This window comes from Mus caroli, unplaced genomic scaffold (assembly GCF_978045245.1).
Source record: "Mus caroli unplaced genomic scaffold, Mus_caroli_1 scaffold_6, whole genome shotgun sequence".
Taxonomy (NCBI): domain Eukaryota; kingdom Metazoa; phylum Chordata; class Mammalia; order Rodentia; family Muridae; genus Mus; species Mus caroli.
In genome coordinates, this window is record NW_028227261.1 from 24,185,447 (window position 1) to 24,207,531 (window position 22,085).

The 22,085-nt window shown below is 51.0% G+C and overlaps 1 protein-coding gene across 3 annotated transcripts in view; it reads left to right on the plus strand.

Moving 5' to 3' along the window:
* The first annotated feature begins 842 nt into the window (after window positions 1-842).
* Zdhhc18 (zDHHC palmitoyltransferase 18) overlaps window positions 843-22,085 on the plus strand; it is a 28,681-nt gene continuing 7,438 nt past the window's right edge. For 2 of the 3 annotated variants that reach the window (XM_085838870.1, XM_021160172.3), the window contains exons 1-6: window positions 844-1,237; window positions 7,099-7,259; window positions 19,516-19,665; window positions 20,900-21,037; window positions 21,148-21,196; window positions 21,820-21,922. In XM_085838870.1, coding sequence (XP_085694996.1) covers window positions 921-1,237; window positions 7,099-7,259; window positions 19,516-19,665; window positions 20,900-21,037; window positions 21,148-21,196; window positions 21,820-21,922 — 918 coding nt within the window. In that variant the 5' untranslated portion in view covers window positions 844-920. Of the gene's footprint in view, window positions 1,238-7,098; window positions 7,260-19,515; window positions 19,666-20,899; window positions 21,038-21,147; window positions 21,197-21,819; window positions 21,923-22,085 lie in introns of all 3 variants that reach the window. The other variant, XM_085838871.1, reaches the window with a different exon arrangement.

Sequence of the window (22,085 nt, forward strand, 5' to 3'; positions counted from 1 at the left end):
GTTCAGGAAGTGCACAAGTCCTTTCGAGAAACCTCACTGGTGAGCCACTCGATGAGCTCTAGTAACCTTGGGTGGAGTTTCAGCAAAACTCCCAGGCCTCCACTCACATGTCGAGAAATAAGTTCCACCATCAACTTGAATGGTTTGTAAGGAGGCTGGACCCCATTTGCTCCAGATAAGACTGCCTGATTTAGCCCTATGAGCTTTGGGGGTGATGCATGTAAAAGAATTTGCTAAAATATTTCTGGACTTCCGACCTGAGTCCTAGAAAATAGAGTATGCGCGTGCTCGCGCGCGTTTGTGTGTGTGTGTGTGTTTTCAGCTGAAACAAGGGCTCACTTGTAGCCCAGCTCGGTGCAAATTCACCTTGGATCTCGGCCTGCCCTTGAACCCTACTTGTCTCAGTCACCAGGAGTTAGCCCACCCCAGTTCCCGGTTGGTTAGGTCTGTTGTGAAAACACCCACCTGAAAAAAGTTTGGGGTCCTTAGGCATGATCTCCATTGGGGGATTATCTAGAACCCAGGGTTGAACCAAGGACAGCAGGGAGGGAAAGACTAAAGGATATTTCACTCACACCCCTTTAGACACTCGGAACTTTCAAAGCACCCTTACCACCTTGCCCTCAGAGGTGGGCGAGCCTGGAGTGCCTGAGCTGTCCCCTGAATCTCTGGGCGACTCCTACGGCAGGGTCTGAGTGCACGGGCAGCGGAGGGAGCCCTGGAGGCCGCATCTGCAGAGCCCGGGCTGGGCGCAGGAGGCGCTGCGGAGCGAGCCGGGGGCGGGGCGGCAGCGGAGGGGCCAACCCGAGCGAGCCTGCCCGCCCGCCCGCCCGCTAGCGCCGCGCGCGCCGCCGCCACCTCCGCTGCTCGGCCCGGTCCCGGAGCGGCCGGGCGCGGAGCCGAGGCCCGCGGCCGGCCGCATGAAGGACTGCGAGTACCAGCAGATAAGCCCCGGGGCCGCCCCGCCGCCCGCCTCCCCCGGGGCGCGTCGCCCCGGCCCCGCCGCGCCCCCTGCTCCAAGCCCCGGGCCCGCGCCTGGCGCGCCGCGCTGGAGCGGTAGCGGCAGCGGCAGCGGCAGCGGGAGCCTGGGCCGCCGGCCCCGGCGTAAGTGGGAGGTGTTCCCGGGCCGCAACCGCTTCTACTGCGGAGGCCGGCTCATGCTGGCCGGCCACGGCGGCGTCTTCGCGCTCACGCTGCTGCTCATCCTCAGCACCACCATCCTCTTCTTCGTCTTCGAGTGAGTTCGCGCACCCCCACCCCCACCCCGGCGCTGCGTCCCCGGCCGCCGCTCCTTCCCCGCCCGCATCCGTGAGCCCTCGGGCCTCCGCCCGCCGCCCCGGAACCCCGGAACCCCTTCTCGCCACCCGGACCTTGGGTGCCCTGCCCTGGTCATCAGCTTTTGCCGGGTTCCTCAGGTCCACCTGCGGCCACTCACTGGCTGGTTCTTGCCTATCCCAGGCTCTTTATGACCCTTCTAAGGCGTCTTTCATTCCTGTCCTCAGACAAGTAAGTTTTTGTGTCCTCTGGCTGTGGACACCGTACCGTGAATTTTCTAGGCGTCCTCTCAAGTCCCTCCAAGGTTCTACAGGGTCCTGGCTCCCACACCCGCTTTCCTTAAGTCATGGTCACCCTAGGCCCGGAGGCAGTCCTCCCTAAAGCATCTCTGGGCCTCTCAGACAGGCCCTTCTCTCTCCAGCACTTTCTTTTTTTTTTTTTTTTTTCGGTTTTTCAAGACAGGGTTTCTCTGTATAGCCCTGGCTGTCCTGGAACTCACTTTGTAGACCAGGCTGGCCTCGAACTCAGAAATCCACCTGCCTCTGCCTCCCGAGTGCTGGGATTAAAGGCGTGCGCCACCACGCCCGGCTTTCCAGCACTTTCCTTAGTTTCTCCAAAGCTTCTTCCCGACGCTCTCTTAGCTCCCTAGTCCTCTAGGTGTCTCCCACCCTGCCCTGTCTCTTTCCCCTCCGGACACTCTGCATCCCTCGGTGGCGGTCCACCACCGGGACAGCGGGCGGCATCACGATCCTTTTCAAGGAAAGAGACTTGAGTGCTTTCACACGACCTGTCTTATTTGTCCCTATGGGCTTCTGACCTTTTCCCAGTGACCTAGGGTTGGCCTACACTGTAGCTCCGTTTTAGGACTGAAGGATGGAGGAGTGGCTGCTTATGGCATTCTCGGGGCCATGCATCCAAAGTTTCCACCCACCCTTAGCCTCTAGCTGGAGTCACCTGCCCTGTGACTCCTTGAGGGCACATACTCCCCCACATGAACGCACCCCGGGTGAGCCCCACCTTTCCCTCCTACTTCTCCCTATTCTTTGGGCTTGGTTTCTTTTATTATTCAGTATGGTTAAGAACTCCATCTCTGGCTCCAATCCCAGCTCCACCTCCCACTAATTGTGTGGCCTGCGGCAGTCATTTTACCTTTCCAAACCTCAGTGCCCTCACCTGTAGAATGGGGACTTTAATAGTACCCACCCCCGACAGGGTTCTATTGAGATTGGTTATACTTGCAAGCCTTTAGCTTTTTTTTTTCCCAGATATATTCATCATTTATTTATTTATTTATTTATTTATTCTTTTGCGTCCAAGCTTCTAGCACTTGATGTTGGCAGCTAGTCCTACCAAAAATCACTTCCCCGGGGTTGGGGGAGCGGGGCACGCGTGTCACGATGAGGCTGTCTGAAAGAGCAGTTCTCAGATCCCTTTCCAGGACCTGATTATGTGTCTGTAACTACAAGGTGAAGACCTCCTTCCTTTCCATCCGCCCCCAAAATGCTCTGCCCTTCCACTGGATCAGGACAGGAAAAAGAAAAAAAAAAGAAAAAAAGTTCAGGGTGGCTTACACAGAGAAGCACTGGGATCCCAGCCTGTACCTCGGGCCAAGTTTCGTTTCCACCTCACGATGACTATGGCTTCTTGGGTGCTGTGGAAATGTTTTTTCCAGAGCCCTGAGGCCATTCTCTGTGGTGCTCACACCCAGGGTTATGGCCCAGGCAGGAGGAAGGCGTGCTGGCTGCTCTATACTGCTTTTGGACTTGGGTATCTTCCTAGTGGTACTGCGCTGCCCAGAGCCAGGAAGGAAGGATTCCTGCGCTTAGGGAGAACAGGCCAATCACCTTGAGTTTTCTCTCCTCTTGTTACTTGGGTGGCAGCTTTGGGGACAGGTTTTGGTGACATCCTATAGTCCTGCTGGGTGTTTTGGGGTTGCTCGGTGGACTCAGAAGAGGAGCCAGCGAGGTGGACACACCTTTAGTGAGGACAGGGCTGGTCAGAAGTGCTCACTCCTCATTGCTCTGGGAAGGTACTTGGCTCTTGGGGGAGACCTTTCCTGCTGCAAATCATTTTGCTTCCCTGTTGGCTGGGAAGTTACATCACACCCCACCAGGCTTCCCAGCTTCTACCACACTTCCCATTCCACACAGCAGACATAACCCCTGGACATCAGACTTCTGGCTCCCGGTTCTCCCTCTCAGTTAGAGCCCCAGCTCTGATGTTGGCTTCCTGTGGCCTCGGCACCCTCTCGTCCTCCTGCCCAGTCATCTTCTGCCCAGTTGTCCTCTCAAGCGTACTGGCCTGCTGGCTTGCTCCTGCCTCAGGGCCTCTGGAGCACCTTCATGGTCCACTCATTTTGATCTCTCCCTGCCTGCCTGTATTATACATATACACTTGCTTGGCCATTTCGTGGCTGTGTTTTCTTCAAGAACATAGGAAATCTGCACAGTGCTGTGCATTTAGTGCCTAGAGCCAGTTTAAGGGATACATATGGTCAGTGCTCAACACAGCAAGTGCACGGATCACTTGCTGGGAGTGTGGAGATGCCAGCTTGTAATTGGCACCCTGACTGGGTGACCTTGAATCTAGCAGAGGAAATCAGAGCCTAGATATTGCTGTTGATGTTGCCCGAGGGCTCTACAAGTCCCAGGCTTTATTCCCCAGGCGTCTGCTTGTGTGAGAACTAGGTGAGCTGTCCAGCATAACACTAGGGCCTGGCTGGTTCTGTTGGAGGGTTGGCCATGAAGAAATGTGTTGGGCAGAGGGTAGCCCACTAGGAGCCACTTGGCTTTGGCAGGCTCTAGTCCTGAGGGAAGGCCTCTGCAGGCTTCAGAAGCAGTGTGCAGATGGCCTGGTGGTTTTACTCCCTGTCTCTGTGGACCCCTGGAAGGATGGCTGGCTCCTAGCCTCCTGATAGATGCATCTCCCAAGCTGCAGCCCCCACTCTGTCGAATCCCCTCCAGCTTTAGTGGGAAGGCAGGGGCTGGCTGCAGTTGGTGCCGTGAACATCACAGTGAACTCTCCTGACCTGCTGACCCACATTATTTAAACTTCTCGAATGTCTTCATCTGTGAAGTTTTTTGGAGCATAAATAAGGTCAGAGGGTCACCGTGAAGATTCGAGATGCATGTAAAGTGCACAGCAGCGTATCTGGCATGTAGTAGCTATCTGTATGTCAGGCATTTCGTTAATTAATTTTGAGACAGGATCTCACTCTGTAGTCCTAGCCGGCCTCAAACTCACAAAAGATCCACCTGCCTGTGTTTCTGAGTGTTGGGAGTAAAGGTGTAGGCCAGTGTCCCCGACAGAATTAATGCTTTTAAGGTAGCGTTATTGTTTGTAGCCCAGACTGACCTCAAACTGCCAGGCTTTCAAGTACCACCATTGTAGGCATGTAGCATCATGTCTGGCTTATATGGCAGGTATTGATTTGATCGTCATTATTATCATTATTGTTATGGTTATTACTTGGAGCTACTGGGGGTTGAGCTCGGTGCTTTGTGCGTGGTAGACAGCATTCTACCACTGAGCTGTGTCCCCAGCCTGTAAGGGTTATTTATAGTGACTTATTGACTAGGGCACTATCTCGCACATAGCAAATCTTCAGAAGATAGCAGGAGATGACTTAGTGGTTTGGTCTGTAATACTGAAAAAAGATGTGGTAGCTACTTCCTGTCCGTGAGGGGAGCACGATTCATTTGATAGGTATTTCCTGGGCAAGGGATGCTGTCTGCATCCACAGAGAAGCTCATCACTTAGCAGGGTAAAGACAAGCAACACATTCGCAGACAAGCAGGGTTTTGTTTTGTTCTGTTTTGACAGGATCTTTCTCTATGGTCTTGGCCAACCTGGAATTCAGTGTATAGACCACGTTGGCCTAGACTCACAGGGATCCGCCTGTTTCTGTCTCCAGCGTGGCTGGGATTGAAGGTGTGAGCTGCCATACCTAAATTAATTTATGTTTTTGTTACTTTGCCCCATTTCCCCACCCACCCAGCTGAGGTCCAAACCCAGGGCCTAACAAGTGCTCTACTACTTGCAGTAAGTCTGCAGCACACAGCACCCTGTGTGGCAGGTCCTGTTTACTGGGCTCTTTTTTTTTTTCTTTTTAGTTTATAAGCCACTCGGTAGCTCATGTCATATGTATAGCTGTTACTCCTAAATAAGGACTCAGTAAGTATTTGTGGTGCAACTGACTGAATGACTGAGTGACTGACTGACTGACTGACTTAGTGACTGACTGAGTGACTGACTGACTGACTGACCGACCAACCAACTGTGTTGACATTGCAACATTGCCATGGATGGTTGGTTATTCAAGGGGCAGCCCCCTTAATAGCTTCATGAAGTGCTGTGTCTGCTAACTGGATTCTGAGGCTGCCCCAAGTGTGGCGATCAGGTCTGGAGAGATGGCTCAGTGATTAAAAGCACCTGCTACTCTTTTAGAGGACCCTGGTTCAATTCCTAGCATCCATAGGGTGTCTCACAACCATCTCTAACTTCCATTCCAGAGCGTCCCACACCTTCTGGCCTCTTTGGTCACCAGTTATACACATGATACACAGTCAGACGTACAAGCAAAAACACTCATTCACAGAAATTATTAATATGTTTTTTAAATGCTTAGTACCGAGTTGGACATAGCGTTGTCTTCACATGATGTCCTAACTCTTGGGGCTGAGGTGGGAAGATGGCTTGTGTCCAGGGATTCAGAGCCAGCCCAGGTAGCCCCTTTTTCTGTTTCTATCTGTACTGGCTATTTTTGTGTCAACTTGACACAGCTGGAGTTATCACAGAGAAAGGAGCTTCAGTTGAGGAAATGCCTCCGTGAGATCCAACTGTAAGGCATTTTCTCAATTAGTGATCAAGGGGGAAAGGCCCCTTGTGGGTGGGACCATCCCTGGGCTGGTAGTCTTGGGTTCTATAAGAGAGTAGGCTGAGCAAGCCAGGGGAGGCAAGCCAGTAAAGAACATCCCTCCATGGCCTCTGCATCAGCTCCTGCTTCCTGACCTGCTTGAGTTCCAGTCCTGACTTCCTTTGGTGATGAACATCAGTATGGAAGTGTAAGCCGAATAAACCCTTTCCTCCCCAACTTGCTTCTTGGTCATGATGTTTGTGCAGGAATAGAAACCCTGACTAAGACACCATTTCTGTCTCTGTCTGCCTGTCAATCTGGTTTTTAATTACATTCCATTTATTTTTTATGCATGTGCGTGTGCCATGGTGTGTATGTGCAGGTCAGAGGACACCATATGGGGGTCATTCTTTTCAGTTCATCATGTGGGTTCCAGGACAAACTCAGGCCAGCATGATCAGTAGTGCTTTTAGATGCCGAAACAGCTCACTGGCCTGTTTTTGTTTGTTTGTTTGTTTTTGTTTTTACATTTTGGGGACAGAGTATGTAGCAAGGATGCTGACTTTCCTGCTTGGACCTTCTGAGTGTGTGTACTGCCATAAAAAGAGGCTAAGTATGGTAGTCCATGTGTATTCAGGAGGTAGAGGCAGAAAAATCAAGAGTTCAAGGCCAGCCTGAGCTACTTAGAGGGTTTCAGGCCAGTTTGGGCTTTCTGGTAAATTCTGGAGGCAGGAAGGGATGAAGGAAGAGGGGCCTGCCTGCCAGGGTAGAGTGAGGGAGAATATCTGTAGATCTCAACTGCCATTGGAAAAAGTCCAGGATTGACTAGTAATGTCTGCCCTGGGCACTTATCGGTAGTGGCTGCACTCACCTCCAGCGGGCACTTTAGGGAGAGGCTCTTTTCTAGAATGTACTCTGTGGGGCAGTAGCGGGGACCCTGGGGTAACCTGAACTCTCTTCTTTCCTAGCTGTCCCTACCTGGCCCGCACACTGACCCTGGCCATTCCTATCATCGCTGCCATCCTCTTCTTCTTCGTCATGAGCTGTCTCCTGCAGACCAGTTTCACGGACCCTGGCATCCTGCCCCGGGCCACCATCTGTGAGGCCGCTGCCCTGGAGAAGCAGATCGGTGAGGCTCTTTCTCCTCTTAGTCCTGCCCACAGCGTCCCGCAGCCTGGCTTTCTCCTGTGCCGCTCTGCTAGGAATTACAGATGTAGCAGTGAGTGAAGCAGGCTGGGACTGACACTGTGACGGGGGAGACAGACAATGAGCAAGCAGGCAAATACGTAAGCAAGAAATGCTGGCAGCCAGCACCGAGCTGAGTGCTTCTGGGGTGCCCAGCATGCTTTAAGCCGCCTGTATACCTGACTACTTAATCTCCATAAGCCAGCGAGGTCAGTCCTGGTACTCTCTTCCTATTCATTCATGAAGTGAGATACAGAGAGGTTAAGTACATGGTTCAAGATCACACAGCTGAGGCCGGGCAGTGGTGGTACACGACTTTGATCCCAGCTCTGAGGGGGCAGGAGGCAAGTGGATCTCTGTGAGTTGGAGGCCAGCCTCGTCTACAGAGCAGGTTGCAGGACAGCCAGGGCTACATATTGAGACCCTGTCTCAGAAAAACAAACAAATAAACAAAAGATGCCGCAGGAAGTGCACAGACTGTGATGTGCTTTCGGACAGCAGTTGGCCTGCTCATAGAAATTTATGTACTTTTTTTTTCCCACTCCAGACTAGGTCTCATGTAGTCTAGGCTGGCCTTGAACTCAGTATGTAGCTGAAGATGCCTTCATTTCTGCTCTGTGTTTCTCCTAAGTGCTGGGGTTGTGGAACCTTCCCCCACCCTTGGCTAAACGTTTGTGTACTCCTTATTCACTCAATCGTGAGACATTTATTGAATGAACCCTGCTGTCCACTGTGAGCTCTTCCAGATGCTGTTGACGAGGAATGAAAGAAAGCCACAGTAGGGCTGGTGAGATGGCTCAGTGGGTAAGAGCACCTGACTGCTCTTCCGAAGGTCTGAAGTTCAAATCCCAGCAACCACATGGTGGCTCACCACCACCCATAATGAGATCTGATGCCCTCTTCTGGTGTATCTAAAGACAGCTATAGTGTACTTACATATAATAAATAAATAACAAAAAAAGAGCTCCCCAAACCATCAAAAAAAAAAAAAAAACAAACAAACTATAATCTTTAAAAAAAAAAAAAAAAAAAGAAAGCCACAGTAACCTCTGTCCTCCTGGAGGTCGAGGAGACATGCTAGGGTACGAGGAGGACAGTGACAAGTAAGTAGGATGTTAGGGAGGAAGGAGGTGGCCTCTGAGCAAAGAGGCCCAGGTCTGGGCAGGGGAGCAGGTCAGGGCGCAGCATAGGGCACGGCCTACATCAGGACAAGCCCTGGATGCTGTGTTGAGAAGAAAAGTGTCCATCCACAGAGCTAAAAGCATAGAGAGGGAAAGGCTGGGTACCCAGAAAGAGCCTGCCTCCCTGGGCCTCTGGGTAGCCAACCCATTATTCTTCCCAGAGGAGAGAGCTGAGCCCCAGGCTGAGCGAGACCTTCATCTCTGCTGGCCCCACCCCAGCTCCTTCCTGCTGAGAAGTGACTCGGATGTTTGTACACCTCCAGGGTTTCCGGTCATGGTTGGCTCGTCGCCCTAAGAAGGCAGTGTTCACACAGGCGTTTAACCACCTAGCTGGCCTGGTGAGATCTGGTGACGTGCAAATGTCGGAGCCCGGCTATGTCTAATCCAGGAATCGTCTTTGCTGACTCTGGAGCAGCTCAGGGGGTCCCAGGAGGCTATCTCTCTGCTTTGCCTGTTCATACCACCTCCTCTGCCCAGGGTGGGGCGGGGCAGCCACACTCGTGGTCTTCTGCTAGAAACTGGCTTCCACCCCCCACCCACCCCCCAATCTACATCCTCTGACTATGACCTGAGCTTGAGAGCAGCCACTGGGTTCACCTTCCCTTCAATCAAGCTAACCCTGAAGTAGGGTTATGTTGCAGTTCAGCCGGACACAGAGGCCTGGAACCCCCTGGCTTCTGAGCTGCTAGGTCAGAAACAACAGTGAGCTCCATGTTTGTGGAGAGCTTAACTGTGTGTCTAATACTGTCCACTGTTAGCCCCATGGGTCTTCACATCTGCCCACTTGTGTGGGGGCGGGGTGGTGATCCCATTGGCCAGATGTGCCAATGCAGACTCCAAACAAGGGGCCGAAGGGGAAGGGAGAGGAGAGGGCCGTCTCCCCACATTCCGGGCTTCCTGTGTAGGAATGGCAAATGGACACCTCCCTTGAATCCTTTATCAACACTTTAATGTGAGTTCGAGGCCAGCCTGGTATACAGAGAGAGTTCCAGGACAGCCAAGGCTACACAGAGAAACCCTGTCTCGGAAAAAAAAAAAAAAAAAAGAAGAAGAAAAAGAAAAGAAAAAACACTTTAGTGTCCTGTAACCTGGGCCAGACCTTCTATGACACAGCCCCACATGCCTTCTTCCCTTTCTGTTCCTGGCCTCATGGCGGTCATGATGAAACTGTTCTTCGCTGGGGTGAAAGGACAAGGGAGATGAGGACGTGGGTGTGTGGTTCACCTCATCACTGTGCAGGGAGTTCGGTGGTGTGAGCTAAAGAAAGGGCTGGGTGGAAGGATGATGAGGAAGCGGGGGGGGGCGGCTCCTGGAGGCTCCCCCTGCTGCACTGGGGACCTGAGAGAGGGTTTGGTGTCTCCCCAGGAGGACATGGCAGGGACATGCAGTCCAGTGCTGGCTCTACACGCTGGCTCTGATAAAGACAGCCTGAGGCACGGGACCAGCTCCTCCCAGTTTGCCCAAAACCAAATCAGAAAAGTTTCAGAGCCGGGTGTGGTGGCACACGCCTTTAATCCCAGCACTCCGGAGGCAGAGGCAGGCGGATTTCTGAGTTCGAGGCCAGCCTGGTCTACAAAGTGAGTTCCAGGACAGCCAGGGCTATACAGAGAAAGCGTGTCTCGAAAAACAAAAAACAAAAAAAAAAGAAAAGTTTCAGAACTGAAAGCCTTGTCTTGAGAAACCACCTGAGGTAAACTGAGGCAGTTGGTCACCTTCCTGGGGTGAGGCCTGGGCTTGTCAGCTAGCAGGCAGCATGGCTAGATTGTCCCAAGTTCTGGGGCAGTTTTCGAGTAGGAAACTTGTTTCTAAGTCATTCTTGATCTGTTGGTAGACAAGAGATAGCCCACTCCAAGGTGCTCACCCAGGCCCAGCTATACTCACGGTACAGACACAAGGTCTGTCCTCTGCAGTGTCCTGTGATGCTCACGGCCACTGTGTGTCTGCCTGTCCCCGGCTGACCAAAGGGCCCCTTCCAGGTCAGGCTGCCTCCTTTCTTCCTTCCCAGTCAGGTTCAGGGCCCTGCCAACCAGGCTGCCCTCCTTCTTTCTCCCCTCAGCTGTAAGTGTTTCTCTGGGCTCAGTTTTGCCTTTCACTCTCTTAAGCTTGGGAGTTTGAGAGATTGATTGATTACCTAGCACCCTCCACTTGCTCGCCTCAGGAGCAGTCCCTGGAATTCAGCTTGTAGGATTTTTTTTTTTTTTTTCGAGACAGGGTTTCTCTGTGTAGCCCTGGCTGTCCTGGAACTCACTTTGTAGACCAGGCTGGCCTCAAACTCAGAAATCCACCTGCCTTTGCCTCCTGAGTGCTGGGGTTAAAGGTGTGCGCCATCACGCCTGGTTATCTTGTAGGGTTTTTACCCTTCCCTGCTCTACCTTCATTTCTTTCTTTGTTTCTTTCTTTTCTTTGTTAGTTATTTTGAAATAGGGTCTCTCTATGTATCCTTGACTGGCTTGGTTGGATATATTTGGGTCAATATATAGACCAGGCTGGTGTTCTTCTGTCTCTGTCTTTCCTAGGTATTAGGACTGCAGGCTCCTGGTCTACCTAATTCTCATCTTTTTTTTTTTTTTTGCCAGGCAATGGTGGCGCAGGCCTTTAATCCCAGCACTGGGGAGGCAGAGGTATTCAGATCTCTGAATTTCACAACAATCAGGGCTACAAATAGAAACTCTGTCTCAAAAAAACAACAAAAATTTTTTTCCCATTTTTTTCTTTGTATAATTTAATGTATGTGCAGCATCCATACATGCATGCCCGGTATCCACAGAGGTTGGAAGAAGGCATTGGATCTCCTGGACCTGAGTGGTTATGAACTACTACATGGGTGCTGGGAACCAAATCTGAGCCCCTGCAAAACTAACAAATGCCTTTAACCTTTGAGCCATCTCTCCAGTCCCTCCCATCGTCTCCTGACTGTTTTCCTTTAAATGGTTCGCTTTTTTATGAGACTGGTCTACACAGCAAGTTCTAGACCACCATAGCAAGACCCTGTGTAGCCCTCCCCCAAAAATCAACAATCACTTTGAAATATAACCTTATGCTGTATAATAGCACTTCAGTCACTGACAAACCCCATATGTAACCACGGTCCCACATCATACCACCTAATGACATCAGAGCCTTCTCAGTTTGTATAACATTTGTGTGTGGGAAACCACGTCCTGACATAACAATGCAATTCTTGAAACTCCCCTTGCATGGCACGGGACTGTGTATCTCAGAAGAGAAATGTACGTGAGCCTCGTGTAGACAAAGCCAGGCTCACTTGCTCTGCGTTAAAGGTTACCCTGTAGGAGAAAGCCAGGCTGCAGGGTTCCTGGCCATCATGGCTGTTGAGGCAGGTACATGGAGCTGTGTGATGGTCTGGGTATACATGGAGAGAGAGCTTGAAAGGGGAAGAACTTTCTCAGACCATGGTTCACTTGCCTACTTTAGGAAACTTCCTGCGGGGGTGGGGTGGTGGTGGGCAGCACTGAGACCAGCAGCAGCTGCCTTCCCCCGGTTCCTCCCACTCCAGATGCCCGAGGTGTGGGGCCTCAGCCCCTCTGGGCCTTCACCATGCTTTATACCTCACCCCCACCCCGCTCTACCAACAGCCCTCCCCCCAAGTCTGGGTGCTTCCCATCCCTGCTGAGCGGGAATCTGGTTCTATCTGGTTATTTTGGTTTGGTTATTTTGGGCTTGTGTAGCTCAGGCTCAGTAAAGATGCCCGCGAGCTGTTGCTCCTTCAGCCTTCATCTCCCAAGCATCCAGATTATCATCCTGTGCACAACCACACCCAGGTCACCTGGTGTTGGGGATCAGACGTGGGTTTTGTGTGTGTTTAGCAAACATGCTACCAACTGAGCTGTATTCCAGCCTGAGACGGACGTTTTGAGACTTGAGTCTCTTAGGGTAGTTCTGCCTTCACCTCCCAATTCCTAAGAGCCCAAGTACCTGATGTCCTGCCTCTCTTATATCCTCCTCCTTTCTTCCTCTTCCTCCTCTTCCTTTTCTTCTTCCTTCTCCTCCTTCTTTAAAGATTAATTTATTTATTTTATGTATATGAGTACACGGTCACTGTCTTCAGACACCAGAAGAGGGCATCAGATCCCATTACAGATGGTTGTGAGCCACCATGTGGTTGCTGGGAATTGAACTCAGTCAGTGCCCTTAACCACTGAGCCATCTCTCCAGCCCTCCTATGTGTTCTTTGTTTGTTTGTTTGTTTCCAAGACAGGGTTTCTCTGTGTAGCCCTGGCTCTCCTGGAACTCACTCTGTAGACCAGGCTGGCCTCGAACTCAGAAATCTGCCTGCCTCTGCCTCCCAGATGCCAGAGTTAAGGTGTACATCATCACATCTGGCTTCTGTATTAAGAACATAGACACTGCTGGGCGTGGTGGCGCACACCTTTAATCCCAGCACTTGGGAGGCAGAGGCAGGTGGATTTCTGAGTTCCAGGCCAGCCTGGTCTACAGAGTGAGTCCAGGACAGCCAGGGCTATACAGAAAAACCCTGTCTCGAAAAACCAAAAACCAAACAAAACAAAACATAGACACCAACATCAGTAACTGAGTAGCTCTGGGTTAGGCTTTAATAAAACATCTCTCATCTGCAAGCAGTTTCACGTGTTGCCCATTTTAGAGGTGAGGAAGCTGAGGTTCCAGAAGGCTGACAAGCAGCCACACCATGTTTCAAACTGAAATCTGCCTGGTCTCAAGTCACCGCATGGTGTCAAGGGCATTGATTCACTCTGCTTTCTATGTAACCATACAGCTACAGCCTCTGTGTGAGTCTCTGCCCACGGGCAGCGCTCTCCCTGTGTCCCCAGGCCTTGCACTAAACCTGGTAAGTGGCAGGGCCTCTGGGAATGAACAGAGTGGTCACGTGGGGATGACAGTAGGCAGACTGGAAGGAGGGTAACAACTGTGGAAACCTGCAGTAGACCCCCGCCTAGCATGTGGTTCTATCCCTAGCCCTGCAGAAGGAAAAGCCTCTTCAGTAGTCTTGGTGGCATGAAATCCTGTCCCAATACCAGTACTGGCTCCCAGTGGCAGCCCCAGCACCCCCCCCAAGAAAGCTATTTTGAAGGTGTGGAGGCTCCTGGCTCAGGCAGGAAGGGGGTGTGGGAAAAGTCATTTGCCTCTCTCAGCCTTACACGCATGGGGAGAGGCTGAGCCCATTTCTTGAACGGACGTCCTCTGAGTTTCCTGTCTGTAAGGCACGCTGGCGAGATGCTCACCTCCTCATGGGTATCTCTCTTTCTTCTAAGGGAAGAGTGGGTCAGAGGCAAGCTCTGAAATGCAGATGCGTCCTAGAGTCCCTTCAGGCCATGAAGCAGTTCTTAGCAGCCACTCCCTCCTGCTTTAGTAAGGACTATTTCCCTGGATGGCTGTGGCCATAGAATCAGAAGCCAATCATGTGCATAACAAGGCCTTGTCTCACACAATCTGCAAAACAAACTGTCTTTTCTTTTATGTGTAGGGATGCTTTGCCTGCATGGACGTCTATGTACCATGTGTATCTCCTGCCCATGGAGATCTGAAGAGGGCATCGAATGTCCTGGGCCACCATGGGTGCTAGGAATTGAACTCAGGTCCCCTGGATAAGCAGCCAGTGCTCTTAGCTACTGAGCTTCCTCTCCAGATGTTTTTTTTTTTTTAAAGATTTATTTATTTTTATTATATGTAAGTACACTATAGCTGTCTTCAGACGCACCAGAAGGGGGAGTCAGATCTCGTTACAGATGGTTGTGAGCCACCATGTGGTTGCTGGGATTTGAACTTCGAACCTTCGGAAGAGCAGTCGGGTGCTCTTACCCACTGAGCTATCGCACCAGCCCCAGATGTTTTAAAATATCAATTACGGGGATGTGCCAAGCAGGCGTAGAGTGAGCTCTTCTGTATGTATGGGCCCCTTATCCACTACACCAGGCCTTATATAGTATCTTGTGTATAGTGAATGCTCCTGTATGAAGTAATGAACAAGTGGTTGCCTTGGGAGACAGATCTGAATCTCAGCCCCACCTTATGATATGGGTCCTTCCTGTCTTCAGGATATGGCCTTGCCTGCTCTGATTCAGAGAGTCTGTGTATACCTCCGTAACCATGGCTCCTCCCTGGTGAGCCCTAGAACACTGTGCTCCACAAGCTGTCATTGATGGTGGCTGCTGGGTGGAGCAGGTGACAGGTGACTAGCTCAGTGTTGCTCCTACAAGCCTACTCTGGCCAAACTGTGACCTCTGCCCTTTAAGCACCTGGGTGGCACCTGTGACTTGGCAACTTCGCTTCCTCTGTCACAGTTATGTGGGGAGGGGACTTCCCTACCAGAGACCAGAGACAGGCTGCAAGGTGCTCCCTCCCTGCCCTCCTCTGTGTACTGAGGAGGATTTCTGTGATCCCGAGAGATTTCCAGAAGGTTCTCTCAACGCTAGAGAGGGTCAGTATCTGCTCTTCACTCCCAGATGGCTGCATTCCAAAGGTTTCTTTATAACTCATTATGTGTCTGTAGTGTTCCTATAGCAACAGTAACAGTGTTAGCTAAGATTTACAAGGCTGGGCATCCCTCATCTGAACATACTAAATGCTTCAAAATTTGAGACTTTTGTTTGATGATTTTTTTCAAGATGTGGTAACTTTGTATAATCCTGGCTGGTCTTGAACTCACAGACATCTGCCTGCTTCTGCTTCTCCTGCTTGGATTAAAGGCATGTTTCACCACAGCCCAGCTTTTTCTTTTCTCCTCCTCCTCCTCCTCCTGTCTCTCTGTCTCTCTCTGTCTCTCTGTCTCTGTCTGTCTGTCTCTCTCTCTTTCTCTTGTTTGTTTGTTTTTCCATACCAGACCTCACCTGACAGTGGATCACACTTTTTAAAATTAATTAATTAACTAATTAATTTTTTGAGACGGGGTTTCTGTATAGCTCTGGCTGGTCTTGAACTCAGAAATCCGCCTGCCTCTGCCTCCCAAGTGATTAAAGGCATGTGTCACCACTGCCCAGCTAAAGATTTATTTATTATTATATGTAAGTACACTGTAGCTGTCTTCAGACACTCCAGAAGAGGGCCATCTGTCCAGCCCGGTTCACACTTTTTTTTTTTTTTAAAGATTTATTTATTTATTATATGTAAGTACACTGTAGCTGTCCTCAGATACTCCAGAAGAGGGCATCAGCTTTCGTTCCGGATGGTTGTGAGCCACCATGTGGTTCCTGGGATTTGAACTCAGGACCTTCGGAAGAGCAGTCAGCGCTCTTAACCACTGAGCCATCTCGCCAGCCCCCGGTTCACACTTTTAATCCCAGCAAAGGAAAGCAGATCTCTGTGAGTTCAAGGCCCTGTCTCAAAACAATAATGAAAAAAACAAATACCTTCTAGTTATGTGTAAAAGACCTGTATGAAACAGAAAAAGATTTCATGTGTGCCTTGGACACCACTGTCTAGACATGGCATTATGTATATGCAGATATTCCAAAATCTGAAAAATGCCCAAATTTAAAACATTTCTGGGCCACAGTATTTCAGGTAAGGGATACCCAGGCTCCCCTGAGCTCTTGCAAAATAAACGCTAGACATTGTGTTAAACCCACTTGGTAACTTCTTAGCTAATCCTCCCAACCACACTCTGGGGTGGATTCCATTCTGTTCCATTTTATTTTATTTTATTGGTTTTTCAAGACAGGATTTCTGTAGCTGTCTTGGAACTCACTCTGTAGATGAGGCTGTCCTAGAACCCACAGAAATCTGTCCACCTCTGCCTCCCACGTGCTGGAGTTTGCAGTGGGCGCAAACTCCCCTACCCTGGTTTATTCAGTTATTTTTAGCTGAGACGCTGAATGATTTAATCGACCTCACTCAGTAATCGCTTGGGCAGGGATGCATATCCATATGTCTTACTGGCTCAAAGCCCCTGTACAGACAGGGAGACAGTGGTGGGCAGGTAGCCAAGGCTGGGGCCATGGTGGCAGTAGCAGGGGATTTGGGGTCTGCTGTGGCATAATGCCAATAGTTTGAAAAGAGCCAGGCAATCTGCCTACTGGACTGTTAGGGCCTGTTGGTCAGGACCAAGGTCAGTGGCTCCTGGGACTCCAGCCTCCCCCCCAGCAGGCAGGCTGGGACCACCTGACTTAGGAAGAAACTGAGGCTCAGAAGTGAAAGGACTCCCTAGGTAACAAGTAGAATTCCAGGAAGCATCAAGCTCAGTGCTCCCAGACCTCCGAGCCTATATGCATCGACTTTACTGTAATGGCTGCCTGGTAGGTACTTTACTGCCTTGGGCGTTCTGGTGTTCATCTGCTTCTCTAGGTGACAGCCGTTAAGTAATTTACCCAAAGTACCTGCTCTTAAGTGGAAGGGGCCATCTCTCCAGTCTCCCCTTGTTTATTTTTAAAACAGAGTTTTATATAATCCATGTTGGGCTGGTGAGATGGCTCAGCAGGTAAGAGCACCCGACTGCTCTTCCAAAGGTCCTTAGTTCAAATCTCAGCAACCACATGGTGGCTCACAACCATCCTTAACAAGATCTGACGCCCTCTTCTGGTGTGTCTGAAGACAGCTACAGTGTACTTACATGTAATAAATAAATAAATCTTAAAAAAAAATATATAATCCATGTTAGCCTCGAACTTGCCATGTAGCTTGGAGCAGTCTTGAACTCATGGTTGGTTCTTCTGCCTCTGCCTCCCAACCACTGGGCTTGCAGGCGTGCCCATTATGAGCTTGGATGTCTATATTAATTTACATTGGGAGAGATACTGGGGATTGAACCCAAGGAAAGTGCCTTTCCGTTGAGCTACATCCCCACTATGACATGGGTTCAAATCCTGGTTGTGCTGTGTGGCCCAGGACAAGTCACTTAGCTTGAGCAACTCTTAGCAGTAAGACCGATAGATGGTCTTCCCTTTACAACTTGTGGTCATTAGCAAAGCAAGCGTGTCTGCCTGAGGGAGGTTAGGATTTTAAGTTGAAAACCAGGTTAACCTCTTTAGTAATACCCTGTCTCACACAGCAAGCAGGACAAGGTTGTGTGCCCAGCATTCTTAAAGCTTTGGGTTCTGTGCCCAGCATTCTTTTTTTTTTTTTTTTTTTTTTTTTTTTTTTTAAAAAGATTTATTTATTTATGTAAGTACACTGGAGCTGTCTTCAGACACTCCAGAAGAGAGAGTCAGATCTTGTTATGGATGGTTGTGAGCCACCATGTGGTTGCTGGGATTTGAACTCCAGACCTTCGGAAGAGCAGTCGGGTGCTCTTACCCACTGAGCCATCTCACCAGCCCTGTGCCCAGCATTCTTAAAGCTTTGGGTTCAGTCCCCAGCACCTTACAGAACCCAGCGTGGTTGTCACACATCTGTAATTCCATCGTGTGAGAGGTGAGAGGATTCGGGATCATCGTCGGCTACATAGCTTAAAGCCAGCCTGGCCATACCATTCTGCTCGTTATTCCTATTTTACAGACTAGACAACGAAGGCTGAGTTCCATTTAGTCAGCCTCCTTGGCTCCCCTAGCCCCTGCCTTCTCCCGCTTCCTGGTCTAGAGAGGAGATGCTCAGGAGATTAGGTTGCATTTTAAACATGGGAAGCCAGAGTCCACTTCCCGCACTGGCTGGTCAGCTCATTGGTAAGCACCAGACACTAATGACTGCAGGGAGGCAGCTAAACTTGAGACATTGTGCAGTAGAGTGGCTAGGAGTGCGGTTGATGAGTGTTCCCTAGATACGTGTGCTCAGTCCATAGCAAAACATTATAACTGGGCAGGACTGTGGCACCAGCACTCTGGAGGCAGATGCGGTCAGATCTCCATGAGTTCAAGAGCAACCTGGCCTACAGAGTGAGGTCCAGGCCAGCCAGGGCTATATAGTGAGACTTACTTTCTTTCTTTCTTTCTTTCTTTCTTTCTTTCTTTCTTTCTTTCTTTCTTTCTTTCTTTCTTTCTTTCTTTCCCTTCCTTCCTTCCTTCCTTCCTTCCTTCCTTCCTTCCTTTCTTCCTTCCTTCCTTTCCTATTTATTTATTTATCTATTTATATTTTGGTTCTTTGAGACAGGGTCTCTTTACATAGCCCTGACTGTTTGGGACTTACTATGTGGACCAGGTTGGCCTTGAACTCACAGAGATCCACCTGCCTCTGCCTCAGGAGTGCTGAGATTAAAAGGGTGCGCCACCACACCTGGCTATGTACTGTTGTGATCTGAGCACAGATCAAGTGTGTTCAGCTTGCAGACACTCATCTAACAGACCATGGGGAATTTGCAGACTTTGAGTGAACTTGTTATTTCTTCCATTCAAAACAAGAAGGAAAAGGTCGCTGTAGCAGTTGGTTCTTCCAGTTGCCTTTCTGTCTTGCAGGGTAGTCAATAAACATGTCTTTTTCTAAGAAGAAAGGGGTGGGAAAGAGACATTGTCGTCCAGGCTGGCCTTGAACTCACAGTTGTACTGCCTGCCTCCCTGTGCTATTGTGCCTAGCTCTGACATTCTTTTTTGTTTTTATTACCTTTTTATTAAGATTTTATTTCTAATGCTGTGAGAGGAGGGAGGTGTGCACGCGATGCCAGACGTGAGCTAGACTGACAGGCGTTCTAACACATGCCGTGGACGCTGGGCAGAGAGCTCAGATCTGGAAGTGCAGGAAGCATTCTTGACCACTGCCTTCTCTCGACGTAATGCTGGCTTCGGCGAGAGGTCAGGCCAGCGGTTTGTAGATGCCAGAGGGCTAGATTCAGTTGCTTCCCTGGGAAGTTCATCTTCCTGTCAGCGTGAATTAGAAGTTGGATCTAGGCTCCATTAAATGCATATGACCTCGCTGACTCTTCCTGCTGACCCTTCTCAGCGTGAAGGCCAGGAAACACTCGAGCAGCCGTGGTTTGAGCACAGTCCTGTGCCTGAAGGGAGTACCGGATTCTGGATGTGTGTCCCTGCATTAGCACCCCTCCCCCATCTCCCATGTTCCTTGTGGTGCCTCCTGTCCTGGTCAGGCAGCTGTGACTTCCGACTATCGAGGGCCATAGGCCATCTGGGGTGCCCTCATTTTCCCTCTTCACACCCTCAGATAACACAGGCAGCTCCACATACCGACCGCCCCCTCGGACTCGGGAGGTGATGATCAACGGGCAGACAGTGAAACTCAAGTATTGCTTCACCTGTAAGATGTTTCGGCCTCCCCGGACCTCGCACTGCAGTGTCTGCGACAACTGTGTGGGTGAGTGGGCAGGGGAGCCTCAAAGAGCCCCGAGAGCCTGAGTCTTGGATGCAGGAAGTCACATGTGGGGCAAGGCAGGCAGCATCTGACGTACTTAGGGCTGAGTGGGAAGGCAGTGGCATCTCTTGGCCCAGGGCTGGTCTATATCCCATCCCACCGATCCCCAAACATTGTGACAGACCTTGAACTTGTCCCCCTGGCTTCAGTGTGCTTCTCAGTAGGTCCATGATCCCAGAAGCCTGGAGCTGTAACATGGAGGACAGGGTGCTCTAACTGAGAAAGAAGGCAGGGAGGGTGGGAGTCTGGAGGAGGGAGGCGGAGAGCATGGACCAGAGCTGAAGATTGGCTCCTGACCAAGCTTGGTTTGTTCCCCTCACCCTGCTCCCCAGACGCCATACAGCTCGATGAAGACCCATGACAGTCCCTTGGGAGGGTGTCACAAGGGAGAGTCTATATGACACCCAAGCGAGCTGAGCCATGGTGACAGTGCACAGTTCCCAGGGCAGTGACTTCATGGTGCCAGCTCAGCACCCTCTGAAGAGAAGAGCGGCACAGCAGGCGTGAAGTGGGTGACTCAATGCCTCTTATTCATCCCTGCCAGTCTGCCCCACCCACTGCCTCAGAGGCACCAGCCTTTGGCATAAGGCCTGCAACGGGCTCATGACCTAGATTCCCATAGGGACTTTCCTTACCAGGGTGTGACTCCCACCCTCAGGGACTTAGCACTGGTATGAGCTCAGTCCTCTGCCCTGGCCTCTGGTGCCAGCTCTGCAGGAGCTACGTAGCGGCCCAGCCCTCTCTGGACCTTAAGGCCAGAGCCGTTGGCATGGAGCTAGTAAGAGGCCATGATCTGTGAGTCTTTGAAGCAGACACTGTCGGACTCTGGCAGGGGTCTGAGGCCAGCACATGTCTTGTTCAAGGGCCGTGCTGTCTAAAAGAAGAGCAAGAGAACCGACCAGGAAGACCTCTGCCTAGATTGAGACCATAGGAGACTTTTTAAGGGAGTGGCTTTGTAGTTGACATCTGAAGGAGTTACTATGGAGCTAAAAGAATAGACAGGGAATGTGTCAGGCAGTGGGTGGGAACCGATGAACAAGGGCTGGAAGCAGGGTGTGTCCAAGGGAAGGACGGGAGTCAGCTGGTGGGGAGGGGGCTAGTGCCAGCCTGGGGCAAAGGCTAGTCACCCAGCAGTGCTGACTGGGAAACCCCCACTAACTCCTCCTTCCCTTCCTAGAACGGTTTGACCATCACTGCCCTTGGGTGGGCAACTGTGTGGGGAGACGGAACTACCGCTTCTTTTATGCGTTTATTCTCTCCCTCTCCTTCTTGACGGCCTTCATCTTCGCCTGCGTGGTCACCCACCTGACCCTGCGTGAGTTGGGGAGCAGAGGGTGGAGGAAGGCTAACCAGTGAGCTTGGCCCTAGCGTAGGGCCGTGCTCACCCCCACCCCCCGCTGAGCTGTGTCCCTTTCTTCTTCCTAGTTACTCAGGGAAGCAACTTCATCTCCGCTCTGAAAAAGACACCAGCAAGATATCCTTTGCGGGCTGGTCACCCCGGGTGGGGAATTGAGGCCTCTTCATGGGACAGGTCTCCAGAGTGGGTAGGGCTCTATCTATTCTCTAGAATGCACTCTACCCACTAGTTTGTCAAGACCCAGGCTGGAGCTTGACCCTAAAGGGATCGTCACTGAGAGGGGCAGAGCAAGCAGGCTCAGGAAAATGCCTGTCTACAGAGGCTTGGCAAAGAGTGGATTTTGTAATTAAATTTTTGTTTACCCTGCCCTTGGGCAGCGGGGAACATGCATGTGCCATGTCACACGAATAGGGATGGGGACAACTTGAAGTTCAAACTCAGGTTGTCAGGCTTGGTGACAGGCGCCTTTATCCATTGAGTCACGTCACCAGCTGCGAGTTCCTTAGGATGCCAGGCTTCCTGCTCCATGCCAGGATCCTGTGGTTGGAATTCCCTCTGCCATCCCTAGCCCAGAGCCTGCCTTGTTCCCCAGGCGCTCCCTCCCCCTTCTGCTGAGAAATGACTTGGATCACAGAAAGGTCTCCAAACCTGTCACTTTCCAGGGACATAGCTCCAGGGAAGGGTGAGCGCAGGGGTCAGGGGCTCCACTCTCTTGCGCACACGTCCTTGACAGGGCCCACTGTGCTGGAGTTGGTCATCTGCTTCTTCTCAATCTGGTCCATCCTGGGCCTCTCAGGGTTCCACACGTATCTCGTGGCCTCCAACCTGACAACTAATGAAGATGTGAGTAAAGCTGGACAGGCCCTAGGGAGCCTGGGGTGGCCAAGTGCTGCCTGCTGGGGGGTCCAAGGTGGAAGCCTAATGTCAGACCCAATGTCACACAGACCTGGGGGTCCTGCTGTGACAGAATTAGGATGCATACTGCCCATGGCATGACCAAGAGATG